The 13,011-nt window shown below is 47.9% G+C and overlaps 1 protein-coding gene across 3 annotated transcripts in view; it reads right to left on the bottom strand.

Annotated features, from left to right (window-relative positions):
* The window catches only part of NVL (nuclear VCP like), a 103,649-nt gene that overhangs the window by 71,050 nt on the left and 19,588 nt on the right, over positions 1-13,011 (bottom strand). For all 3 annotated transcript variants that reach the window (XM_044267429.1, XM_044267431.1, XM_044267430.1), the window contains one exon: positions 9,517-9,661. In XM_044267429.1, coding sequence (XP_044123364.1) covers positions 9,517-9,661 — 145 coding nt within the window. The remainder of the gene's footprint in view (positions 1-9,516; positions 9,662-13,011) is intronic.

Genomic DNA, 13,011 nt, shown 5'->3' with positions numbered 1-13,011 from the left:
AACCCTCCGAACAACGTCTGAGCTACAGCAAGCGCCCAAGTGTTAGTTATTACGATTCACATATTTGATATTATGGATGAACTTGGACAGGGAAATACAGTCTGGAATTTCCAAAGTTGTAGGGCAGAGGAGCATTGATGGAGAGTAAGTTCCAGAAAAGTCCCTTGAGGTCATGTAAGTGAACAGAAAAGCAGCAGATAAACACTACTGACCAATGAAAAATCACTCAGACACTCTACTCAACAGAAAGCCAAAAAAGCTTCCACTATAAAACTGTTTTCATGAGAACACTAAGATACTCAGAATGTCAGAAGAAACTGCTAACATAAAATAAGTATCATCCTTTTCTCAGTTACAACTTATATTTCTGAAAAAAAAATGTAGGTATTTCCAGTCACCACACTCTGGAAACTCCAGAGGAGGAGAAAAGACCCAGGAAGAGATTTCCAGTTTCAAAACGGCAGAGTGACTACGGCAGCAACAGTCCTCTGCCTGGAAAAATAAGAATCGGAAGCATGAAATCCATAGTCCACAGAACCAGGAGGCTGTATGGACCCTTACCACCCAGACCCCGGCCTGTTCTGGAAGGGAGCCACAGAAAGGGAAACAAGAGGTTCAGTCTTTATTTGTATGAGGTCTTTCAAAAGCCGTCAACGTTAGTCTCCAGCTACAGGCTCCAGCGGGGCTCCATGTAGAGAGAGGTATTTATACCGCTAGGACACCAAAGGGACGGGTGTTTAGAGGGTTCTGATGTGTACACGTCTTACTACCTGAGAAAGGCATCCCGACACGGGTTTCTGCATCAGCTCTAGCTGATGCCTTAAGGCCGATAAACCCCCAGAAAAGATTAAAATATTAGGGGTTTCCGGAATAAATGATAAAGGTTTAATGTCGTTATTTGCCTATAAATAGGATGAATTTTAACTCATTTTTTAAAAATTCACCTTTTATTTTTGAAGTTTTAAATGTACAGAATTATTGCAAAGACAGTACAGAGTTCACTATACCTCACACTGCTATCCTACTACTACCGGTAATGTTGAGGATTACTGGTCCAGAATTTTGTAGAGGACCCCTCGGTGGGATTAGTCTGATATTTTTATGGTGATCAGACTAAGTTAATGTATTGTCGGGAAGAAGAGCACAGAGGTGGAGTGTCATCCACACCCCTCCCCACTGGGATGTGAACCCTGAGCAGGCTGGGTGCTGTTTGGCAGGGTCTCTGCCATGAGGTTAGCCCTTCCCTCTTCCACACTGTACTACGCCCAGCTCCCGTTTGAGGTGCAGGGAGTCAGACTCCACTCCTTCTCAGTACATCCAAATAAATCATCTGGAATTCTGCACCAGAGGCTTGCCTTTTATTTCTTTATTCAGTCATTTATTTTTATCAGCACAGGCCAAGTGAACAGCCACTTATAAAGAAATGAAGTGGATAGATAAATGATAAATGAAGTGGATGATAAATGACCTAGGAGAGGGGACAAAGTCAGACTGACCTTCCTCAGAGAGGTGCACTAATGAGAAGGGAAGAGATTTGTCTGGCGAGCCCCAGAAAGCAGGAAATGGAGGCTCCCAAGGGCTGGGCGGCAGAAACGGGGGCCATAACAGAAAACCAAACCAGCAAGTTCTGGACAGCCCATGTGAGAAGCACTAAGACCCCATACCGTGTGGATGCCTGCAGCCAGCAGGAATCCCCCGAGTGTGCTCTCCACCGAGCCTGAAGCAGGAGAGGAGAGGTGTGAGTGTGCGGACGACCGCAAGCCCCATCCACCAGGAACATGGGGTGTGCAATCCCTCGCTCCTTCCCCTGCTCGTGTCAGGAGTCCAGCAGCTACAACCGCAAGACCTGCAGCCCAGCCTGTTTCTGAAAAAACCTGAAGCGACTCAACAAAAAAGCATCTAGGGAAGTGGACGTGTGGCATTATCTAGCTGAAATGACAGCTGGCCACCTGACTGCTTTATAGTGATACTCGGGCTTCAACAAAACTGCTACCACTTGGGCACCTGCGTGGCTCAGTTGGTTGGGCAACTGCCTTCGGCTCAGGTCATGATCCTCGAGTCCCAGGATCAAGTCCTGTATCAGGCTCCTTGCTTCGCAGGGAGTCTGCTTCTCCCTCTGATTCTCCCCTGTCTCATTCTGGCTCTCTCTCTCATTCTCTCTCAAATAAATAAATAAAATTTTAAAAACAAACAAACAAACAAAAAACCTCCCATCACAGGTGTCCCATCAGCCTCACTCTTAGAACAGAATGGTCAGCCCCAGTCTGCCACTCGAGCAAAGCACCCACAGGAAATGATACTAATCCATCACCGGTCAGGACTCCCAACACAGCAGGTACAGTTGCTTGGACTTTACCCATGTGTCTCACTGCCTCTCCCTGTGATATAAGGCACAGGACAGACCGAAACACACAGGCACACATACAGAGATGCCTGGAGGAAACAGAGAATGTGAAAAAGTTGCAAGAGGGTTAGCAAATGAAAAAAATACAATTATGAATTCCAGAAAAGTTAAAATGGTAAAGAAAGGTTGTATGATCCTGATACAGGACTTAGGTTAGCAGGGAATAATATTTATACAGAGGAGAAATGAAAATGCTAAAAACAGTTATACTCAGAATTTGTAATGCAATTACACACTTCAAACCTGTGGCTATGGTTTGGATATCAGATACATTAAAGAATTACTTGTGATGTTTATAACACCACTGCATGGAAGTTAAATAAAAAGTCTTTATCCATGAGACACTGAAGTATTTACAGATGGAACGACACACTGCCTGGATTTTGCTTTTAAAACGCTCCAGGAAAAAAAGTGGGGGCTAGATAGAACAAGACTGAAACGATCATAATATGACAAGACATAGGGCTCACTGTCCTGAGAGTTTTAAAGAATGTCTGTTAAGTTCTTGAGCCTCCTCTCACTGGGAGGTGGGCACTCTGGCCCCTCTCCCCGAGTCTGGGCTTAGCCCTGTGGCTGTTCAACAGCACAAGGCAGTGGAACGGAGGCTGTGGAACTGCCCAGCAAGAATCCTACCACCCCGAGTCCTCCTGGCTCCAAGGAAGCCCACAGGGTCCCATGATGGGTGCCACACGGACGGGGAAGAGGGGACAGACACATAGACAGGTAGCAGGTGCACTAATAAGCTCAACCCTGTGGCTCGGAGCTCCAGCTACCGTCTCTGCAACCACATGACATCCTGAGACAGAACCTAAATTCTTTACCCATGGGACTTGTGAGAGACAATGACTATTGTTGAAAGCCATGAAATTTTGCAGTGGTTTGTTCTGCAGCAACAGAAACTGAACAGTTCTACCAGACTGTTTCAAGTACACTGGAATTTTCTGTAACAAAATGCTTTTAAAGTCCAAGAAAACATCAACAGCTACCTTAGGCTTCCTACATGTTGGAGGCTGTGGTAGGTACGTTAATGCAGTCCTTACAAGAAGCCTTTCAAAGTTAAGGTCCCATTACCGTCTTATAGATAAAACGAGGCACTGTTACCATTTTTCCTTTATTACAAGTAAACAACGAAAGCTAGAAAACGTCAGCTCTCTAGGGAAAGGTACAGGGACACACAGCAGAGCTGTCTCAACCTCTGAGATCACATGCTCAAGCCTCTCGCACTCAGTCCCCCGTCTCCCCCAAATCTGCTCTGGACCTTGACAGGTCCCTGAGCTCGCCCCTCCTCAGCAGGTGCTCCTCTTTCTACAACTTAGACCCCAGGTCCTCTATTTCCCTTCTTAAATTCTAAATCTCGGCTCCCTCCTGGCCTGTACCTAGACTGGGGAGCACTCCTGGGGAGGAAAAAACTCCAAGACGAGGCTTAGGTACCATTCTACACCCCAATCCTAAACACCACCAAAAAATCCCATTATTCTAGCTGGCTCATTTAGAATCATCCAAGAACATAACTGCAGGGCTTCACCCTCCTTCAGCCTCTACAGGTCACCTGCCTGACTTCCATCAGATGATCTCACTGCTGGATTCATGGAGAAAACACCATTTTCCAAGTACCACAGCCACAAGCTCTGTGGCCTGCACCCCCCTTCCCTCTGCAACTGCTCCACCAGAAGAGCCCTTGCACCGCAGCCAGCACCTCCCTGGGCTCCCATTCCCCATTCCTCCTACTTGCTCCTTTCCAAAGCATTCCAAGGTACTCTGGTTTCTCCTATCCTACCCCCAACACCCAATACCCCTTGCATGGCCACTACCTCCCTCTCCCCCTTCATGTCCACACCTCCCTTTGCGGAATCATGAAAGTCTGCTCACTTATTCCTTCTCTTTCCACCACTCTACTTAACCACTCAACCAGGATGCTGCCTGATTAGCCTATTCACGAGCTCTCAGATAGCTCATTTGAGCTAGGTGCTCCAGCCCTGCCCTCCTGAGCTCTCATTAGTCCCTCCTGCAGGGAACACTCACATCCCCTCACTCCCATGACGCACATTCTCCTCTCTCCAGCACTCCAGCGGCTCCCTCTGGATCCTAACCCTGCCCCAGGACCTCTGACCTCTGGTCCTCGAACTCCAGCTAATCTGCTCTACTCACAGAACTTCAGCTGCCTTCAGTATGCTGATAATTCTCCAATTTGTACCTCCTTAGAGCTCCTGACTCATTCAGTTGCCAAGCTAACATCTCCACTTGGACAGCCTGCAAGCACATCTAGCCCAGCTGCCCGGATCAGCTCCAGCTCTCCCCAAATCCTCCTCTAACACCTCCACTACTTCTTACCCCTCAGAGAAAATCACAGCAACCTGGGAATCTTCCCTCCTGCTCCATCACAGCCCCCACCTTCCACGCATTCCTTCTGCCAAGAAATGCAACACACTGGCTCTACTTGCTAAATGTCTCGGATTATCGCAGTTGTGCCCCATCCACACTCCAACCACCAAGCACCCCCCAGCTGTGCCCCCAGGAACTCCCCCAATCAGTGCCCCATCCATGCTCTGATCACCAGGCAACTCCCAGCTGTGCCCTATTTACACTCCCCCTACCAGACAACCCCCCAGCTGTGCAGTATCCACGCTCCCCACACCAGGCAATGCCCTCCCCCCAGCTGTGCTCTATCCATGCTCCAGTTATCTTGACCTACCCTCCCACCTCCTTAAGCCCAATGCCATCTCATCTGGATCTTACAACAGGCCCCTCCCTGGACCACCAGAACCCATTCTCTCTCTTCTTTCATTCATTCTTCACATTGTAGCTACAGTGTTCTTTTCAAAATAAAAAATCTCTTTCCATCACTGTCCTACATAATTGAACTGCTTTAATTCCTTCTCACCACTCACAGAGAAATCCAAAATCCTTAACAAGGGTATGTAAAGTGCCTTCTGCATTCCTTGACAGCCTTTCTACACCTTATCTCTTCTACAGTCTCAGTGTTCTTCCAGGTCCCCGGACTCACTGAGTTCAGTCACCTCAGGGCCTACCTGGAATAATCTATCCTTACGTGATCTGTTCATCGCTATTATCCTTAACGTCTCAGCTTCCTCGGAGAAGCCTTTAAGAACCCCCAGACCGGCATGCTTTGCTTGATACATCCCCCCTATTTTTTCCTTTTTGTACACATTGTTCTTCTAATCACTCACACTAGTGACTGAAATGCCAACCACTCTGCCTCCCTTCTTTGTTTTTTTTTTTTTTAATTTTTTTTAAGATTTTATTCATTTATTTGACAGACAGAGATCACAAGTAGGCAGAGAGGCAGGCAGAGAGAGAGAGAGAGAGAGAGAGAGGAGGAAGCAGGCTCCCCGCCAAGCAGGGAGCCCGATGCGGGACTCGATCCCAGGACCCAGAGATCATGACCTGAGCTGAAGGCAGCGGCTTAACCCACTGAGCCACCCAGGCGCAGGCGCCCCCCCCCTTTTTTTTTTTAAGATTTTATTTATTTATTTGACAGGCAGAGATCACAAGTAGGCAGAGAGGCAGGCAGAGAGAGAGGAAGAAGCAGGCTCCCCGCTGAGCAGAGAGCCCGATGCGGGGCTCGATCCCAGAACCCCGGGATCATGACCTGAGCCGAAGGCAGCGGCTTTAACCCACTGAGTCACCCAGGTGCCCCTGCCTCCCTCCTTTGTACACAAAAGGTGCTAAGCTAAAGTATTTCCTCAATCAATGACCTTCTAAGAACTAGTGATACAAACACTGACATACCTCAATTCTTTTTTTTTTTTTTTAAAGATTTTTATTTATTTGACAGAGAGAGATCACAAGTAGGCAAAGAGGCAGGCAGAGAGAGAAGGAGGAGGAAGCAGGCTCCCCGCTGAGCAGAGAGCCCGATGCGGGACTCGATCCCAGGACCCCGAGATCATGACCTGAGCCGAAGGCAGCGGCTTAACCCACTGAGCCACCCAGGCGCCCCATACCTCAATTCTACTTATATATTTTCCCCACCTTAGAATTTAAGGTATTAGCACCTGCATATGATAATATAACTGATTTGTTTTTGCACTCAGAGCTAGGCACAAATATAAAAATAAGAAAACTGCATTCTGCCTTTGTCAAAGACTCAAATCAGAAATACTCTTTCTTGGGGCGCCTGGGTGGCTCAGTGGGTTGAAGCCTCTGCCTTCGGCTCAGGTCATGATCCCGGGGTCCTGGGATCGAGTCCCACATCGGGCTCTCTACTCAGTAGGGAGCCTGCTTCCCTTCCTCTCTCTCTCTGCCTGCCTCTCTGCCTACTTGTGATCTTCGTCTGTCAAATAAATAAAAAATCTTAAAAAAAAAAAGAAAGCAATACTCTTTCTTGGGGCACCTGGCTGGCTCAGTTGGTGGAGCGTCTGACTCTTGATCGCAGGGTTTTGAGTTTGAGCCCCATGAAGGGTGTAGAGATTGCTAAAAAATAATAAAATCTTAGGGGAGGGGCGCCTGGGTGGCTCAGTGGGTTAAGCCGCTGCCTTCGGCTCAGGTCATGATCTCAGGGTCCTGAAATCAAGTCATGCATCGGGCTCTCTGCTCAGCGGGGAGCCTGCTTCCCTCTCTCTCTCTCTGCCTGCCTCTCCATCTACTTGTGATTTCTCTCTGTCAAATAAATAAATAAAATCTTAAAAAAAAAAAAAAAAATCTTAGGAGAGCCCTGGGTGGCTCATTCAGTTGAGCGTTTGACTCTTGATTTCAGTTCAGCTCATGATCTCAGGGTTGTGGTCTCTATCTCTCTCTCTAATCAATCAAACTTTAAGTACTAATAATGATAAAATCACAGGAAAAAAAAAAGAAATACTCTTTCATAGGAGGAGTAATGGGTGTGTAACGGGCACTGAATGTTAATTTTCCACAGTGAAACTGCAAGATGCAAAGTTCTAGAAATTTGCTACAAACTGGATCAAGTTAGTATTACTAAACTGTACTGTTAAAACTAGTTCAGATGGTAAATTTTATGTTTTTTTTTTAACCAGAATAAAAATGATATTTCTAAATACACTGCCTTATAAGAGTCTCACTCATGATTCTACTCAAGAGCTACCGTCTTTCAGGCTTTGAACCCCAGTCTCCCCAGCTGGCTTTAAGCACAGCAGACACTTAAGCCCGGGACTAAGCCAGAGCGCCTGGCCTACGTGAAACACTGCCGTGAATACCACAGCACTGAGTAGGAGTCTACAGTGGAGTTTGGACAAACTGACAAAGCTAGCCATAGTTACTGCAGATACCAGAAATGTCAGGTTTCCATTTATTAAGTGGACAAGAAAAAGGCAACTTTACAGGAGGAAACACTGACAAACTTCCTAACGGAGCAATCGGACCTAACACGACCAATGATGGCACGAAGTGACACTGTGAGCCTCCTGACATGATGCTGAGAACACCTCACCGCCCAGGCAGTATTCCTGCCCAAAGTGTCTAACCTGAGTGTCATCAGGAGGAAATAACTGGGAATGTTCAAATTTCGCAGCACCCAGAAAACGCCAATGTTATGAAAAGACTTCCTCCCCGAGGAGGCAGGCTAAGGTTATAGGGTCATATGGACTCAGCCGGGCTTGATCCCGGAGTGGAGTCCAGATGAAACACAAACAACTAAAAAGGGACATCCTTGGGGCAACTGGAAAATCAGAACGGATTATACAGTGGGATATTATCATTGTGTCAATATCAAATTTCCTGGAATGATGTGAAATGGTGAGACACAGAATGACAGTCCCATCGGAGGACTTATAGCTGAAGTGTCATCATGTCTCCAACTATCCTTCAAATGGCTTGGCAAATTAAAAAAAAGAAAAGGTACACACACAAATATACGTGTTTTTTCTCGAGGCTAAAGATAAGAGTGGACAGTTCTAGCGAGGGGTGAATTCAGCTGAAGGGCATACAGACCCTAATCATACTATTCTTTCAACTTTTCTGTGGCTTCAAATTTTTCAAAATACGGCCATCAACGAAAGTGTTTAAGGATTCTGTTGATCAGGGACACTGGGCAGAGAACAGACATTTTATCCAGCAGCGAAGATAGGCCCCACTGTGTCTATGTCTCTATGTAGGTTGGGCCATGGGCGAAACTAAGGCTAGAGGCAGAACACAGGCCTGACTTCTAGAACTCTTACTGGATTGGATGCGTCCTGAAAGCAAGGACTCGTACTTCTCTGCATTGGTCATCTCGCCCTCCACAGTGGTATCTGCATACGCCATATGCTCAGCATGTTTGCCAAATAAGTAAGAACCACTGAAATCTTAAATATCACCATGCTGTGGGCTTAAACACGAGCAGATGAACCTGAACGCCTGAGTGGCTATGGAAGACCACATGTGTGGGAACGTAATCAGCATGTGCCTGACTGGGACTACAGCTACTGAGGACGGACCTGGTCGACAATCTAAGGCTGAAGGATTGAGGAGCTGGGAAGAAGGGGTGATGCATTCCTCCCCACCCTCTCTCCCACCCACATGCCTTATGAGCACTTCCTTGCCTTGCATCCCCTGAGCTTCCTGCCCTCCTGTGACAGTCCCCTCTCCCTACACACCACTCTTCCCGAAAGCTGCTGGGGACCACGGCACCAACATCAGTGTCACTAACCCGGAGCCAAAAGCCACGAGGAATCCGCTCTTACAGAAGACCTCTCTGCTAGATTCCTGCTCCCTGGCCTCATCGGTGCCTCCTGTGTGGCCTCTGCTTACTGAGATGCTGCTGGAGCTTTCTTTGCTCCAAGAACACTCACATTCCCCACCCCCCACCCCCCCAACTAGGACAGGCTGGTCTTCGAATGAACACACATGGCTTTCAGCTCTCTGGCTAACTTCTGTTGCAAAACCTGTGTCTTAAGCAGGTTAGCGCAAGAGGTGAGAGTGTGGTGCTTGATGTAACCTCCGCATGGGACAGCGAGCACAGCTCTGCTCCACGGCTCCCCATGTTGTTCCTCTGCTGATCGCCCGACTAAGTGACACCAGCCATGGATTCCAAATCAATGTTACTGGCACAGAAACGAAGAGAGAAAGAAAAGGCTATGTGGTACTTCTCAGCCCTTGTTTCTAAACGACTCCATTCAGACGACACAGCGACACATAAACTTCATCTTCCAAGAGTGTACCTTTCCCTGGAGGCTTCATCTGGGATCCCTAGGCATATCTCTCGGTCGAACCTTCCTGCACGTCTCAAAGCAGGGTCTAAAGCGTCTGGTCGGTTGGTGGCTCCAATGACGAGGACCCGGGCCGTCATGGCCATGGTGTTCAGATCTGGTAAGAAGCAGACACAGGGTGAGCAGCGAACAAGACACTGGGGATGGCGGACAACGGCACTTCCGTAAGTCACCTGAGTACTCAGAGAGCAGTACATGTTTTGACGGCAATATACATACAAAGCTAACATTTACTAATTGTCTGTTACGTGGAAGACAAGAGGAGGATAAATACACATCGTCCTCAAGCAGCTCACAGTGTATTGAGAAACCCATAGGACAAATCTTGTGACGCATGGTGACAGGTAGAAACAGCGTCGCAGTGAGACAATGGAAGACAGCACAGTTTCACAGAAGAGGCCACATTCAGGGAAAGAGGATATTCATAAGCAGACCAAGTGACTGAAGTTCTGCCTGAACAGAGTGTGTGAGTGACAGCAGAGGCACAGGCACACGTGCTGAGCTCAGAGGGGGGCTGCCCGGCAGCGGGCAGACTGGGCGAGAATGCACAGTGCAGGTCTCCAAACAGCCGTGTGGCGTGGATACCTGGGTGTGGGGGGAGGGGTACACACTACAGTCTTCAGTTGCTCTGGCATCATCTAGAGACAGTTTCAGGAATGGCAGAGTGCAGTGTCCAGCGCGTGTCCTTCCTGAGTGTTATTTCTCTCTCATTCTTCTCCACCAAGCCAGGGTAGACCAGCAGAGGTCTGACCTGAGGTCTGAGGTCGCACTCCTCACAGGTAACAAGGCAGGAAGATGCTAATTCAGTACCTTCATGGCTGAGTCATGAGGAATCTGTAGAATATTTCTTAGCCCACAGGAAGCCAGAGAAAGTTTTTCTGAGAAGGTGTGTGTGTTGGAAAGACAATTCTTTTTTTTTTTTTTTTAAAGATTTTATTTATTTATTTGACAGAGAGAGAGATCACAAGTAGGCAGAGAGGCAGGCAGAGAGAGAGAGAGAGAGAGAGAGAGGAGGAGGAAGCAGGCTCCCCGCTGAGCAGAGAGCCTGATGCGGGACTCGATCCTAGGACCCCGAGATCATGACCTGAGCCGAAGGCAGCGGCTCAACCCACTGAGCCACCCAGGCGCCCGGAAAGACAATTCTAAGAGTAGAGAGGAAGAGAGCAGAGGAGAGCTCAACGTTATCTGATGGTAGCCCTCAGGGGACAGAGGAGACAATGAGGCAGGAACACAGGGGAGAAGTGGGAGAGGCCCCTCGCAGGGTGAGGCTGCACAGGCAGCCTAAGGCACTAAGTGATTCCCCTCCAAGGGCATGAAGGGCGAGGGCAGGAGGACAGAGAAGGGAAGCGGGTCTGGCCCGAGCGCACGGAGCATGGGGTATCCGGCGGGGGAAGAGGAGTCGATGCTGATTAGAAATTGAGATTACAGATACGTTTTTGTTTGCTGAAGTGCTGCTCATCAGACAGCTAGGAAACAGGCAGAAGGCAGAGGAGGAGTCCGAGTGGGAAGCCTTACAGACCACCTCTGTCTGAGGGACAGGGGACAGAGGCAGGCACAGCAGGGAATGGCTAAGGAGCAGCCGGACAGACAGGGAAAGGACAGAAAAGACAGCGCCCGTGCTCAAGCCATGTGTGCCAACAATGCCCAGGGCGAGGTAGCCGACAGGCGCAAAGGCTCTGGAGAACCACTGTACGGACGCTTGCTGGGGGCTCACTGTGTGCCAGGCGCTAGGGTGTAGTCGGCCCCTTGGGCAACACGTGCCACCCCTGGAACAGGTAGTTTTTAGACAAGGAAACTACTGAACAGAAGTTCAGACAGATGAGCACTCTGGCTCTGTTGACCAAATGTGGCCAACAGAGGTTCCCCCCAAGACTGTCCCAGGAGTAGCCTCAGTAAAACGTCAGGGACAGACATGTAGTGAAGGGAGTGTAGTGTAGACTGCTAACACAAGCCTGTACTTAGCAGACAGCAACTACTCCTTTGACAGATTTTGGGTTGAGAAGAGAGCACAAGGTGGTCAGTTTGAGTGAGACAGGAAAGCTCTTAAAAACTTTCAGAATACTGGGACACCTGGGTGGTTCAGAGGGTTAAGCCTCTGCCTTCAGCTCAGGTCATGGTCTCAGGGTCCTGGGATCAAGCCCCACATCAGGCTTTCTGCTCAGCAGGGAGCCTGCTTCCCCCCTCTCTGCCTGCCTCTTTGCCTACTTGTGATTTCTCTGTGTCAAATAAATAAATAAATTCTTTTTTTTTTTTAAGATTTTATTTATTCATTTGACAGAGAGAGATCACAAGTAAGCAGAGGCAGGCAGAGAGAGAGGAAGGGAAGCAAGCTCCCTGCTGAGCAGAGAGCCCGATGCGGGACTCGATCCCAGGACCCTGAGATCATGACCTGAGCCGAAGGCAGCGGCTTAACCCACTGAGCCACCCAGGCGCCCCAATAAATAAATTCTTAAAAAAAAAACAACTTTCTGAAAACTGCATAAAAGCTCAAGGAAGAGATTCACACTGTGAGAGTCACTAAACAAGCAAGAAAAACTTGAAGGAAACGAGACGGTACATTATAATCATGAGCAGCACATGTGCTTCCCATGGAGACGTGCCTACGCTGAGCCCCCAGCACTGAGGCTGGCATGGAGCCAAAGCCGCTCCCTGGCTGGTTAAATGGGTCTAATGCCCACGGCTACGACAACGACCTAGGAATTCCCTTCCTTCTTCCAGGTCGGGTCACTCAGACACTGGGGTCTCAGGGATGAAAGCTGAGTGTATCAGGGGTCAGTAACAGAACTCAATGAGAAGAGCTGTGGGAATCTGAAAGCCTCCGTCATGAAAAGTACCCTTCCACAGGTAATCAACAGGCAGTAATGGAAGCACGAATGTCAAAATGCTATTTTTTCCTGTTGCATGAAAGATAAAAAATCAGACCTCAGAGAGGACTGGCCACCCCCTCCTGCCAATAACTTCAAGATAAATCCCATTCTTCTTCTCCCTTTTCACCAGTATGATGTGATCATGATAAACTGACGTTACGTTAGCCACAAGTTTGAATTTTGGAATACTGTGGAAAAAGCAAAGTCTTACTTCTTTCCACGCAAAGTAAAACCTGTTTATGAGGCATCAGCTCTCCTAAACAAAGCACACATTTGTGGGTAGCCTATTAGCTGTACATGTGTATGCAGAATTCTGGAGCCTAGCCCAGGCTTTGCTGATGACCCACTGTATACACTGGGCCCTGGCTCCCTGTGCATCACTTTCCTCACAGACAAGATCATATTTTAAGATAGTTTCCAGCTCCTAATAATTAAAATTATGCCTGAGTTTTAAGTTTTTTTGAAATTAGGTAAAATTAGCTCTTAGGTGGCCTCATTATTACCTAATTCAAAACAATTTACTTAAAAGTTTTAAATTTGTAAACTCTGAATTAGTATTTCATAAAATTCTCAAACTGCA

This window comes from Neovison vison, chromosome 10 (assembly GCF_020171115.1).
Source record: "Neovison vison isolate M4711 chromosome 10, ASM_NN_V1, whole genome shotgun sequence".
NCBI lineage: Eukaryota > Metazoa > Chordata > Mammalia > Carnivora > Mustelidae > Neogale > Neogale vison.
This window is presented reverse-complemented; position numbering and strand designations above follow the sequence as displayed.